This window comes from Ptiloglossa arizonensis, chromosome 1 (genome assembly GCF_051014685.1).
Source record: "Ptiloglossa arizonensis isolate GNS036 chromosome 1, iyPtiAriz1_principal, whole genome shotgun sequence".
In the NCBI taxonomy this organism is placed as follows: Eukaryota; Metazoa; Arthropoda; class Insecta; order Hymenoptera; family Colletidae; genus Ptiloglossa; species Ptiloglossa arizonensis.
In genome coordinates, this window is record NC_135048.1 from 22,448,460 (window position 1) to 22,462,586 (window position 14,127).

The window sequence follows — 14,127 nt, forward strand, 5'->3', positions numbered from 1 at the left end:
GTCGGTACATCTAGTGTTAATATTTAGAGATCTGTCGGTAGTTCTACTGTTAATATTCCGAAATTTGTCGATAGCTCTACTGTTAATATTCCGAAATCTATCGGTAATTCTACTGTTAACATTCAAAAATCTGTCGGTAGTTCTACCGTTAACATTCCGAAATCTGTCGGTAATTCTAGTGTTAACATTCCAAAATCTGTCGGTACTTTTAATGTTAATATTCCGAAATCTGTCGGTAAATCTAGGGTTAATATTTAGAGATCTGTCGGTAGTTCTACTGTTAATATTCCAAAATCTATCGGTAGTTTTACTGTTAACATTCCGAAATCTCTAGTAATTCTAGTGTCAACAATCAAAAATCTGTCGGTAGTTCTAGAGTTAACATTCCGAAATCTCTAGTAATTCTACTGTTAACATTCAAAAAACCTGTCGGTAGTTGTAAACTTAAAATTCCGAAAAAGGATCGGTAATTCCCGTCGTTAAGTGTAGAAAACCAACGCGGCTAGTTTAAAGCGTTGAACGTACTCCGCGGGACTCCCTTGGTCGTAAAAACGACTCTACGCGAAACTCACGTATCGCGGTGTAGCCGCGTGGTGGGGGGTGAACACCGCGCGTCGCGCGTCGCGCGTCGCGCGCAGTCTACTCGGATTTCGTGGACTGGCGATACGCGCGCGAAATTGCGAAACGCCGCGCCGACGAGCGAGGTTTTGCGCCGATAAAATTACGTCGACTCAATCGCGCGTATTGGAACACAACCGCGCGCTCGAACCGATTAAACCGTTACTTGCATATTCTCCCTCCCGCGACTCGTCTCCGCGTTTTGCGACGGGGAGACCAGCGAGCAGAGGACGACGACGACGACGACGTCGTTAAGCTGCATCCACGGCCGTGTGCCATATCCCGGGCGCGTTCATTGAATGCAGGATTTTATAGCAATGTAAAATCCATCATCCGTCACGACGGGGGATAAAATTATCCTTGGCAAGCCGCGGCGGTCGTTCGCTCGTGCCACGGTGTAGCAACTTGGTTGCATCGGATGGAATTTCGTGTTCGAGCCGAGGCTGGGAACGCGTAACGTTGAGTTTCCGTAATGCCGGTAAAGGGTTCGTTCTATTGTCTACACCGTTCCCGAAACTGACGAGATTCTGGTTGTAAATGTTTCGTTTCGTGCAAGCTGAGCTCGGACGTGTGCTGCGATCCGATAGGGGGATTGTTCTGCGTGTAAAAATGAAAACTCGAGGAACGATACGTGTAACGTAAAATAAGCGATGTACATTTGATTCGTGAATGGATTATCGTAAGTCGAAGAAAGAGAATAATATTCTTTCGATGGAAGTCTTATTTTGATTGTGCTGTGCACTTGACTATCTCTCCTAGTAACGTTTTCTTTCGAGTGTCTTTCTAACGTAAACGTGAATCAACGTACTTGTGAATTCGTTGATAAATGTATCATCGATATTTGGTACGATATTGATACGCCTTATTTATTAATACGCACCTAATTCTGGAGATAGTCAAGTGTACGCGTACTCGATAGAATTTTCCAACTGAAAAAAGAAACTTCGAATTAAAAAGTACTCTTTTCTTCTATTTACTTTTACACGTAGAATAATGACAATTATTCTCTGTCCGGTTGTACCACCCGTTCAATTTTACCTTGTGTACGGCCCATTAATGAAGTCTTTGGCCCCCCGCTGAAATCTTGACTTCAACTCGAGCTGGAGCCGGTCAAAGTGTCTTAGCTAAACAAAAAAAAAAAAACAGGACGAAATAATAATTTTTGCATTGCTTTGATCGATTCTTATTTTTTTCCTATGCAAAAACACAGAAACACAGAAAACTGTATCAGAAGACACTGTCCGTTATTTGTACAAATATAATTCACAAACTTCCTAAATTCTAATCTCTTCGTTCGATTTTAGAAATCTAAAAGAGGTCCAGAGCAAAGAAAACCAAATTGTAACATATTCATTTATAATTACAGCTGTCTCCATTCTTATTAAAATTACCTACATTTTCTTAAATTCAATTTCTATCGTATCCATAATATTTCCCTCTGCATTCCTCTCTAAAACTCCAATTACAATCCCAACACAGAGAAGCAAAAATCTGATCGAATACCTTCGTTTGAATCTCCCGCGTAAAAATGTCCCGAACGTGCGAAACTCGTGTTTCGATCCTTGCGAACCAATGAGAAAGATTAAAATAAATACAGGAGCATTTATTACCATCTCGAGAAACGTAACCACGTCTGGGTTTCATTATTTCCGAATTCACGTGCACTCCGATTCATACGTTCGTTTGAATCTCCCGCGTAAAAATGTCCCAAACGTACGAAACTCGTGTTTCGATCCTTGCAAATAACGAGAAAGATTAAAATAAATACAGGAGCCATCCGGTCGCATTTATTACCATCACGAGAAACGTAACCACGTCTGGGTTTCATTATTTCCGAATTCACGTGCACTCCGATTCATACGTTCGTTTGAATCTCCCGCGTAAAAATGTCCCAAACGTACGAAACTCGTGTTTCGATCCTTGCAAATAACGAGAAAGATTAAAATAAATACAGGAGCCATCCGGTCGCATTTATTACCATCACGAGAAACGTAACCACGTCTGGGTTTCATTATTTCCGAATTCACGTGCACTCCGATTCATACGTTCGTTTGAATCTCCCGCGTAAAAATGTCCCAAACGTACGAAACTCGTGTTTCGATCCTTGCAAATAACGAGAAAGATTAAAATAAATACAGGAGCCATCCGGTCGCATTTATTACCATCACGAGAAACGTAACCACGTCTGCGTTTCATTATTTTCGAATTCACGTGCAAGACGAGGTCCCGTGATTTCTTTTTACAAACGCGCGTATGCACCGAATGCGTTTGCCCTGTTCGAGAATGCAAGTATGCAGAAATCCACCGCTACAGGTTAAGGTGATCGTACCTCGAACAACCTACCCGCAGAAACGCGAGACTCTCGTTGCTCAGATTTTATTTATATCGCTGCCCTTCGACCCCGTGTTTCGACAGCGGCTGAGCAAAAAGCGTTAATACGGCTGTCCAATGAAGCGGAATCGAAACACGCCGCGCGGCTATTAACCAACTATCGCGACACCGCTTTATGCTCGTCGATGGTTCGGCCCCGGCTAATCGCGCGATCTCTGTGTAGCTGTGTGTACATAATCGATTAAGATAGCGATTAATTCAGTTATCACGTCCGGGGACAACGCCACGCGGTGCCGACGCGGAAGAAGCCCGCAACCTCGGGCGCGACAAAAATCGACGAATTAATTAACGCGCGTTACGCCACGAGGATCTCGTATTACGTGTGTAAGCTCGCGCCTCGAACGGAGATTCTTTATTACCGTTCCTCTTATTAACGATCGGAACCCGATAACGTTCTAAAATGAATTCAACGATCGGAGAATTGAGAAGAATTAGATTCGAGTTAAGCGACCAGGATCTTGTTTTAGATGTTTTCTTGCGATTAAGGTGGAAGATTTAATTTTGTGTATTTGAATTTTCTTTATTATAGTTTTTCTTTAGCGATTAGTGTGTAATAGTATTCTACGGGCTAAATTTACAGATCTGGGAATTGAGAAGAATTAAGGAGAGTTCTGCGACAAAGATCTCGTTTTAGATATTTTTTTATGCCTGGGATAGAAAATTTAATTTTGTGTATTTGAAATTTTTCTTTAGCGATTAGTATGCAACAATATTCTACGGGCTAAATTTACAGATCTGAGAACTGAGAACTGAGAAAAATTAAGGAGAGTCCTGCGACAAAAATCTTGTTTTAAATATTTTCTTATGCCTTGGATAGAAAATTTAATTTTGTGCATTTGAAATTTTTCTTTAGCGATTAGTATGCAACAATATTCTACGGGCTAAATTTACAGATCTGAGAACTGAGAACTGAGAAAAATTAAGGAGAGTCCTGCGACAAAGATCTCGTTTTAGATATTTTTTTATGCCTGGGATAGAAAATTTAATTTTGTGCATTTGAATTTTCCTTATTATAGTTTTTTTTAGCGAATAGTATGCAATAGTATTCTGTGAGCTACATTTACAGATCTGAGAACTGAGAAAAATTAAGGAGAGTCATGCGACAAGGATCTCGTTTTAGATATTTTTTCGCGACTAAGATAAAAAATTTAATTTTATGTATTTGAATTTTGTTATTATAGTTCTTCTTTAGCGATTAGTGTGCAACAGTATTCCGTGAGCTAAATTTACAGATCTGAGAACTGAGAAAAATTAAAGAGAGTCCTGCAAGAAGCATCTCTTTGTTAGTGTTTTCTCGCCATTAGGACAACAATTTTAGTTTAATTTTAGTTTTCTTTCTTACAATTTCATTCGTTACAGTTTTCTTTATTAGCACTAAGAACACAACAGTATTCTATGATCTAAATTTGCTAATCTGAGAACTAAGAAGAATTAACTCGAGTTTAGTTCACTTTATCAGCAATCGGTACACGACAGTATTCAATGATCTAAATTCAATGATTTAAGAACTACATACAGAATCCATGTTACAAAGTTTCCTTCAAGTACAACGATTTCTTCAATCGGTCATCCGAAATTACAATCGAACTATAAAATTTGTATCTTCTATCAGCTCGTAACCACAACTGGTACGTTCTCTTCCCTTAATTTCGTCTTCGATAAAAATCTTCAGTGTATTTTCAATTTGTTCTGTAAAGTTTGATCCAGGATACTCGTTCGTGAGACACGGAGCATTCGCGATCGCGCGTAAGAACAGAAATTAAAACGCTTTTCAGTGAACGGAGATTATCAGACCGCCCTGGGGTGTATGGAGTTTCCATGACGCGTTGAACGACGAAGCAAGGAAACCTATATCACGTCTAACGGGCAATATAACGTTATCGATGGAGTACAGCGGCAGTAGTTTCGATTTTTAAACGATAAAGCTACCGGTGGATTTTTCCGACAGTCGCTAATTTCACAGTGCCGTGAATACTTTAATAGGCCCGAAATGTCGTTCCAAGGGTAATTTAGAACGGATGTTTTCGCATACGGGGATCTTGATTTCGATGACGACCTCTCCCGCTGGAAATTTACACGAAGGACTCGAGCAGCCTTCCAGCAGACTTTTGTAATTCGTGTTTTTCTCGAAAAGACGATTTTTTGTCCCGACGACGAATATAGTATCGTCAAGATTACGAACCCGGAGGCCTCGATGGACTGGGTAAGATAGTACACAATTAAGTCGAGATTGCGCTCGAAATGAAACGTTTGAAATAGTATTCGGAAGAAGAGAACTATCAACAAACTAATTGTCAATGGCGGACAAAGTTCACCGAATCTAAACGTCTTCGATTCAACGCGTCCATTTCGAAGGACGTCTACGAAGCACGAGAATCGTTAATAGTAAATATTCATTATCGCGATAAATCTCAATCGTGGAATAAATAAAATAAGTAATTACACTTTTCACATTGAATTCGTACGTAGTCAAAATTATACACAACGTAACTATAGTTGTATAAAGCAATATTGCCAAAAGAATTATGTAGGAGAAAAACTGGTACGAATTCGCATTGTATCTTCTCGAGTCGCGAGGAAGAACACTTGGCCAAGTGACGTAGAAAAGTATTGTTATAAATTTCGCAAACGGGACACTCGTGGTTAAATTGACCGCGGTTAGGTCGCTCGTAAGTCTTCGGTAGCGTGTAATTATAGATCGGAGATCGATAAACGTTTTCGATGCAATCAACGCTAAATGGGCCATCGTACGCGCGGCGTAAACGGTGGCGGTGATTCCAGTCGCTCGAAACCGGCGTGAAAAAATTGCCGACTGGAAAGCGGGAAGCGCTGTGTAACGCGAGTATCGTAAATCGCGTGTTTCGGTCCGCGGCGGGAAATTTACGAGCCGGTTGACGCGACACCGCGCGGACTCCGTCTCATATTTACAGCCGTGAAAAACAGAGTTACTCCCTCCGCGTTTCTAGCTCAGCGTTGGCTTTTCCTCCGCGAATGCGCGTAAAAGCGACCGAAGAATCCGCCGACGACGTCAATTTCCACCGTAAGGTACCGACGGTTGTCTCTTTCCGTTTCTTTTCTTTCTTTTCTTTTCTTTTTTTTCTTTTCATTTCTTGCCGCGGAACGCCATTAAACCGCATCGCGTCCAGTTTTCGACGCGCGCGAGGGAAAGTATCGCTTCGAAGAATCTCGGGAGCGGTACGCTGAAATCGTAAATTGAAGAAGAAGTCACGCAAGCCGGAATACCCCGCGCATCGTTCCACCGCTGCAACTTTCTCGCTCGTGCGACGCGGCTCCGGCTCCTATTTTGGAGCTAACCCAGAATCCGCTTCGCGTCGCGGACGCGACGACAATACGCTCTTTTTCCGCGATTTTCCGCGCGGATCGCCCGCAGGGTGAATTCTTATCGTTAAGAATTATACATTAATTATATATTATTAGAATTATATTATAATTATATATTAATGTCGCGGGTTTCAACGCGCGGATCACGTGACGACAATCTGTAATCTTTTACGGTTGATTGCCCATTTTCTACGCTGACGCGAAATAAACTTTTATCTTTTGAGGGAACCATCATGAGTGAATTTCGATATTGTTGTAGATTTAAGGTTAAAAAGCAACTACAGTTTACAGGTGTTTGGTGAAATAGTAATTTAATCGAGGATAGAAAATAAGAAATAGAATTTTTTTAATTATTATATACACCGAAGATTTAGATTGAAAAAGAGTTCTGTATACAGAGTACTTTCTTTTTCTGTGATTTCCGCGCGGATTACCCGCAGGGTGAATTCTTATCGCTCGAAATGTCGCGGGTTTCAACGCGCGGATCACGTGACGACAATCTGCAATCTTTTAGGGTTGATTGCCCATGTTCTGGATTAGAAAATGCTTACACGCTTACACGAAAGAAACTTTTATCTTTTGAAGAAACCATCGCGAGTGGATTTCATTATTATTGTAGATTTAAGGTTGAAAAATGTGCACAGTTTACACGTGTTTAGTGAAATAGTAATTTCATTGAGGATTGAAAATAAGAAATAGAATTTTTTTAATTATTATATATACCGAAGATTTAGATTGAAAAAGAGTTCTGTATACAGAGTACTTTCTTTTTCTGTGATTTCCGCGCGGATTACCCGCAGGGTGAATTCTTATCGCTCGAAATGTCGCGGATTTTAACGCGCGGCTCACGTGACGAAAATCTGCAATCTTATAGAGTTGGTCGCCATTTTCTATGCTTACATGGAACAAACTTTTATCTTCCGAAGGAACCATCGCGAGTGGATTTCGTTACTGTTGTAGATTTAAGGTTGAAAAATGCGAAAAGTTTACACGTACTTAGTGAAATAATATTGGATTGTTTTGAAAAGTGATTTCGTTTTCCAAAATGGAGAATATATAATTTAATAAAATGTTTATACACTCTAAAGAAATCGTGTTTCGTTTCCACCGAAAAAAACGAAATGACTTTCCGAACAACCAAATAATTTAATTAAGGATAGAAAATGGGATGAATTTTTCTTGCTCGAACTAACCATCGCTGGATGAATTTTTATCGCTCGAACTATCCTGGATTTCAACGCGTGGCTGACGTAACGATAATCCGCAATTTTTTAAAATTGTCAAGTTTTTAAAATTCACACTGATTATACACGAAGCAAAATTTTATTGCCTAAAGAAACCATCGTAATCAAATTTCAGTACGAGGTCAATATAAGAAGAAATTGCAATTTTTTAAACATGTGGAAATCTCGAGAAGTTGACGAACAAAAAATTATTACACACACCGAAGATTTGCATTGTAAAAGAGTTCTGTATACAGAGTACTCCTTTTGTCCGCGACTCTCCGCGCCGATTACCCGCAGGGTGAGTTTTTATCGCTCGAATTAACCATCGCGTCGCGAGCATGAGACTAATATGCAATTCTTTAGGATTATGAGAATCTTGAGAGATTAGCGAACAAGAAATTATCATATACACTAAAGATTTGCATTGAAAGAGTGTCTTGTACGAACGGTGCGCTCTTTCCCCGCGTTGATTGCTTGCGGAGCAAATTTTTATTCTCGAACTACTCCTCGTGTCGTGACGAGACTTTAATGCATGGCTGACGTGACGCAAATCTGCAATTTTTTAGGGTTGTCGTTTCCGCGATTTTCCGCGTTGACTAAACACAGAAAACACACTTTTATCCCCCAAAATTAACTATCGCGTCGCGAGCCGATTTTAACGCGAGGCTAATACGACGAAAAATTGTAATTTTCTAGGGTCGTGGAAATCTCGAAAAGTTGAATAAAAAATATCACGTACAGTATATTTCTATTGAAAACGAGTTCCGTACCGACATTAATTTTATCTTTTTATGATTTTCTACGTTGATTACTCGCGACGTAAATTTTCATCCCCATTGTTGCGTCTAGAGTGGACTTCGAGGCGAGGCTGACGTGGCGATAATCGACAATTTTTCAGTAGTGTGAAAATCTTGAGAAGTTGGTTAAAATTCATCTCTATTCCGTGCAGTTTAAGATAACATATAAATACATATTGTGCACAGGGTGTTAGGTGATAGGTATTCGATAAACTGAGCCCACGTGTTCAGCAGGTCACGAACAAAAAATATCATCGTGTACAGTATAGGTGTACATTGAAAGATAGTTCCGCGCCGTAGCACTCATGGTTGACTAGACTATTGGACCCTAAGGCTCATATCCCTGATGGAATCATTTGTTAGACTTGAACAGCAAGAACGACCTAAGAATAAACATCCTTGTAACTACTTTGTAAAGTGGAGTTAAGAGTCATCCGTAAGCATGACCTCGATGAGAGGTTTAGTTATTCCAAGTTGGACATCCTGGTAGTGCTGGATACTAGAGGATAGATACTTCTGTAAGTTAGCGATCTTTGATCAGGGGTTAGACACAATGGCTAGTGTCAGACAAATTTACAGATAAAAGTTTAACTTCACTGATCAGAAGATCACAAACTATAAAAATATCTATCTTCTAGTATTCATCGCCATCAGAAGGGTCTGATCTAAAATAATTGAGTCTTCTTATCGTATTCGTGAATACTAGATGGTATATATTTTTAGTCTGTGATCTTTGATGAATAGGGTATAGATAAAAGTTTCGGTACCCATGAAACTCACAGATTATGGACTCTTAACCCCACTGATCAGGAGATCACAAACTTAGACTCAGACTATAGACCTTTAACTCCACTGGTCAGGAGATCATAAAGTATAAAAGAATCTACTGTCTAGTATCTACAACTTTCAGAAGAGTCTGACCCAAACTAATTGAGTCCTCTTGTCGTATTCGTGAATACTAAATGGTATACACTTTTATAGTCTGTGATCTTTGATCAATGGGGTATAGATGAAAGTTTCAGTACCCATGAAACTCACAGATTATGAACCCTTAACCTCACTGGCCAGAAGAGTTAAGGATTAAGTCAGAAGATCACAAAGTATAGAAGAATCTACTGCCCATCATCTACAACTACCAGAAGATTTTGACCCAAAATACTCGAGTCCTCTTATCGTATTCCTGGACACTAGGTGATAAATACTTCCAAAGTCTGTAATCTTCGATGAATGAAGTTACAGATAAAAATCTCGGTACCCATGAAACTCACACTCAAAGGTCTTCAGATCACAAACTATAAAAGTTTCTACTTTACCATTATCAGGAAGCTATGATTTAGAATAATCAATTATGAATCCTTTGGTTGTTCATATCGTATTCGTGAACACTAGAAGGTAAACACTTCCAAAGTCTGTAATCTTCAACGAATGAAGTTACAGATAAAAATCTCGGTACCCATGAAACTCACACTCAAAGCTTCTCAGATCACAAACCATAAAAGTTTCTACTTTACCATTATCAGGAAGCTGTGACTTGGAATAACCGATTGTGAATCCTTTGGTTGTATTCAGATCATCGATGGTAGGTACCAAAGAACCTAGACTCCAGTCTAGAGCAACTGTAAGGATTCTTGGATCAGTTTCGTCGCTGGAAATTGGCGCAATTCCACCAGGAATCCGAGCCGGAGTATAGGTCGACGATAATTTTTTTTTTCTTCGTGTCACAATTTCTCTCCGTCATTGTGCCGTAAAGTTAGCCCCACCACTTCTCGGAACTGCTGGCTCGAAGCCGCGACGTTATCTCCGACACGCGACCGACGGTGTCTCGGATTACTAATGAGATACCGTAGCAGGGACGTAAAAGTTCTTTTTTCTCTTTTGATCGTCATTAGAAAATTTCTGCAATCGAATCGAATCCACGAGATTCTTACGACGAAAACGATACCAAACACGAACGTGTTACAATGGTCGACAACTTAAGGAGGAGGAGCGATAAAACGAATTAAAATTTGTATATTTTCTATCGACGATGTATCAACGGATTGAAAGAAATACAAACAAGAGTCGATTCGCTCTTTTCTTTTTTAATTTTCTTCAATTGAAAGTTTTTTCAAAACGATTCGTACAATATAGGAATAAAAATAGTTGGAACGAGGTTTGGTTTCATTTTCATCGTGAGAATCTCACCGATTCGTTAACAATACTCTCTCGAAGAGTTTCGATCGTTGATCTTTCATTTGTCGATACAATGGAAGTTCGTCTAACTCGTGAATTGTTTAGATGAGTTTCCAGAACAGAGATAAGTGGTTTCCAACTACAAAGGCAAAGCTTGTGCACCATTTTCGATCCATGCTTGAATCTTGCTTTGAAAATAGACTAAATGCTATATGAACTGGCAAAAATATTTTCATGATCATTTGTACAAATGATTATTGCTCAGTATGATATTCGATAGTTGAAGACGTCCATGTTACGTCCATTGCTCGAAAAAATTGAAATTCTTCTTTCGGAACACCTAGTTCGTCCACTTACTGGAAACACTATTCAAAATGGTGGATATTCCGCCAGGTTATTGTTCAAACGTGTGATCCATTAATCGTATCGAGCGGAATATACTCGTAACTTGAATCTTATCATCCTGTGTTTAGATTCGCGACACTGCAACGCAACTAATAAGGGTACTGTACTTTTCGTAATTAAATACAAGTGTAACGCGTTAAATATTGCATCGAGATAGCCAGCTAACTGGAATCCACTCCTTTTGAAATGCAAATGAGAGCCGTAACGGGTCAAAATTCAATGCAAATCGTTATTCAATTTCTGAACGCACCGTAGCGAAGAATCATGAAGTGCAAAAAGGTCGTAGACCCATGAAACCCAATTTTATGGACGCGTCAAGATAGTTATCGCGTTAAGTTATTAGCGCATTGGCCCATAATACGTAACAGTAAGTTATGTTAATTCCTTCCCGGACACAGGTCCTAAAGTCGAATGCATTTACGACCTACCAATTACTATGCGAGCTGGACGCGCGAAATGATGACACAAACTGTGTGTATTAGCGACGTTGAACTCGACGCCGAGAACCAAATGCGCGAACCGTTTAAAATCAATCAATCGAGTCAACTTTCCATCTTGGTGGAGGGGAAAAAAACAATTTTATTATCGAAGGTGAGCTCTGGAAATTAACTGTCCATCGTGGCAATCCACTGTACACGTGGCAAAGAAACACCTCCTAGAATTACATTAATTCGCAAAATCTTCCAATCATTGCCATAAACTGTTTTCTCAATATTTAGAGAAGACACGTATCTTAAAACTTGATCAATTCGCAAATTCTTCCAACAACAACACCGTGAACTGTTCCTTTAACGTTTACATTAGACCCATGTCCGAATGCTCTAATATACAATTATTTACGCAATACAACCGTCACGAAGAATCCTTAAATATTAAAAAAAAAAATGGGTACGTATATTCTCTTCGTTTTTACTCGAATAAACGAAGTTTAATATCGAAAGAACGATTGTTACATCACTCGAACACTTTGTGCGTCTCTCCATTAGTTCACTACTGTAAAATATTTTTTATCTTTCACGTGTTTTATCTTTCTCGTTTATAGTTTCTCGTTTATAGTGCTCCGTCGAAACGTAAACGGAGAATTTCGCGCTTTGGAAAGTCAGATCGGGAGTTTCGAATTCCCAAGCGGGAGATTCGATCTGTCTCGAAGTTTTCCCGGATGAAAAAACTTCATTTACGTTTCCAGTCGTGTGTTTCGCGTTTCGGGAAAATTTACGACCGCGATGTTTCCACTTGTCGCCCCGCGGAGGAAATAACGACGCGGCCACGACTCGGGAGACAAATTCGAGCTCGTGAAACTGAAACGAGCCACGGACGTTGAGCAATACCGATCAACCTGCCGTTATAACTGTCAAATTTGATTATCGATCTGACGCAATCAATTTATCGCTTGACCGCCTTCCGCTGTGCACGAAACGCAACATAATTCATACGCCACCCCCGTTAATTGCGCAACGCTTTCGTTCGACGCACTAATTCATATACGTGTACCCGAGAACTCGCAGTCGGCCTCTTCGCCATCGTTAAGTGGCACGGGACACGTTTCATTGCCCCTTAATAACGTTATCGTGATATACGATAGAGATACGGATGTTCGGTTGCACGTGTGCAACGAACCTGTAGACGATAAATCGATTTTTGCAACGACTCTGACCCGGCAGGTAGTACCGGCGCTCGTTTCCCCGTACAAAGGTGAAATTCGACATCGTTTTATTTACGGGGTGTCTCGCTTGACCATGTCGCGCACCAAACGTTTCCCGGTTCCTTCGGCGTGTTTTAAAAATCTACATATTTTTCTTTCAACGTGTACCGTACGATGGAATTACGACCAAGAACAGAAATCGATTCGACAAGGGATGAATTTGACGGTTGAGTGTATATTCTTTTAAAAAATTGTAAATAAGGTTGATGAAATTATTTTAGTAATTGTGTGCAGTATTGGTAGATATTAGAAGGGGGAGTGAATTTAAAGTGATAAGAATGTGTCGTAGAAATATGTCTTGAGTATCTAATTATTAGTAGATACTTCTACTATACGTAGATATTTCTACGTGTACGAAGAATAGAGAAACACGTTGCACTTGTGCAATCGTATGCGTTTGAAGGTTAAATGTAAATATGTTTCGAACGATCCGACCCTTTTTAGTTGTAAATGAAGAAAAACGTAAAGTGAATATTTGGGTGAAGCAAAAATTGTTCAGAGTACCTAAGTTGGGATTTGGAAAATGAAAAATTACTATACTGGATGTTTAAAAGAAGGAATAATTAGTAGATAAAAAAGAATATTTATAATATATACGGAGAAAAAGAATAATCAATACAGAGAGAAAGACAAAATGTACAATGTTTGGATCGTGATGTAAAAACACAGAAAGAGAAAGTATGCTGTTAATACATCGGATCAGTACTAATAATTAACAGATAGAATTTTATCCTATTATTAAATACTGAACGAAGTACGTGTTATCGAATTAAAAATTAATTACTCTAAAAATTACTTTCATTTCAGGTGGAGCACACAGTGGTTGCCTTCGAAATTGGTCATCTTCATCTTCATCTTTCTAATGGAACTTCCACGGCTCTTAAGATGAACTGAAGAATCCACGCTTTCATGGTGCTTCAAGGTATTTGTTGCACATCTTCCGCAAATTGTCAATCTCGATTTTTCGTTTCCACCGCGTTCTACTCGCGACGAGAGAAACATTTTCAAGCAACGTGCCCGTCCAGCGATTCCTAAATCGAAATTGCTCTTAATTCGAGCAATTATCAAGAGACCGTCGCTGCCTCTCCAATTCCTGTGCCACAATTGTGGCAAATTTTCTAATTCCGAACTTTCATTCGATGCAAACGAAGTTCGCCTCCATTACTTCGCCTAAGTGGAGCCCCACCGTAGATTTCATCACTGCTGAATGCAAACATCCGATCGTTATTTCCATCCAGGAAAGTTAACTTCATTCTGGACATTAGCCGGGAAATAATCGTCGATATTCAGCGGCGAGAAATCCGAGTCGTCGGCGCGCCGCGGACGTGTATATCTTAAGTTTCAATATACAACGCCGCGGAGCGTAATTATGAAATAGGCCGCCGTAAAAAGTGTGATAAAATGTAGAAGTAATCAATTGCATGCAGCAGCACCTCGTAATAGGCGCGCACGGCTCGTATAATGAGAAAAGAAA

The 14,127-nt window shown here is 39.8% G+C and overlaps 2 protein-coding genes across 2 annotated transcripts in view; one reads left to right on the forward strand and one right to left on the reverse strand.

Annotated features, from left to right (window-relative positions):
• Window positions 1-1,498: 1,498 nt before the first annotated feature.
• The window catches only part of LOC143147317 (uncharacterized), a 43,884-nt gene continuing 31,255 nt past the window's right edge, over window positions 1,499-14,127 (reverse strand). The window contains exons 3-4 of the mRNA XM_076312466.1: window positions 1,657-1,742; window positions 1,499-1,547 (exon numbers count right to left, since the gene is read on the reverse strand). Of these exons, the coding sequence (XP_076168581.1) occupies window positions 1,499-1,547; window positions 1,657-1,742 (135 nt within the window). The remainder of the gene's footprint in view (window positions 1,548-1,656; window positions 1,743-14,127) is intronic.
• The window catches only part of LOC143151594 (uncharacterized), a 188,655-nt gene continuing 188,083 nt past the window's right edge, over window positions 13,556-14,127 (forward strand). The window contains exon 1 of the mRNA XM_076320905.1: window positions 13,556-13,575. The gene's annotated coding sequence lies outside the window, so the exon portion shown is untranslated. The remainder of the gene's footprint in view (window positions 13,576-14,127) is intronic.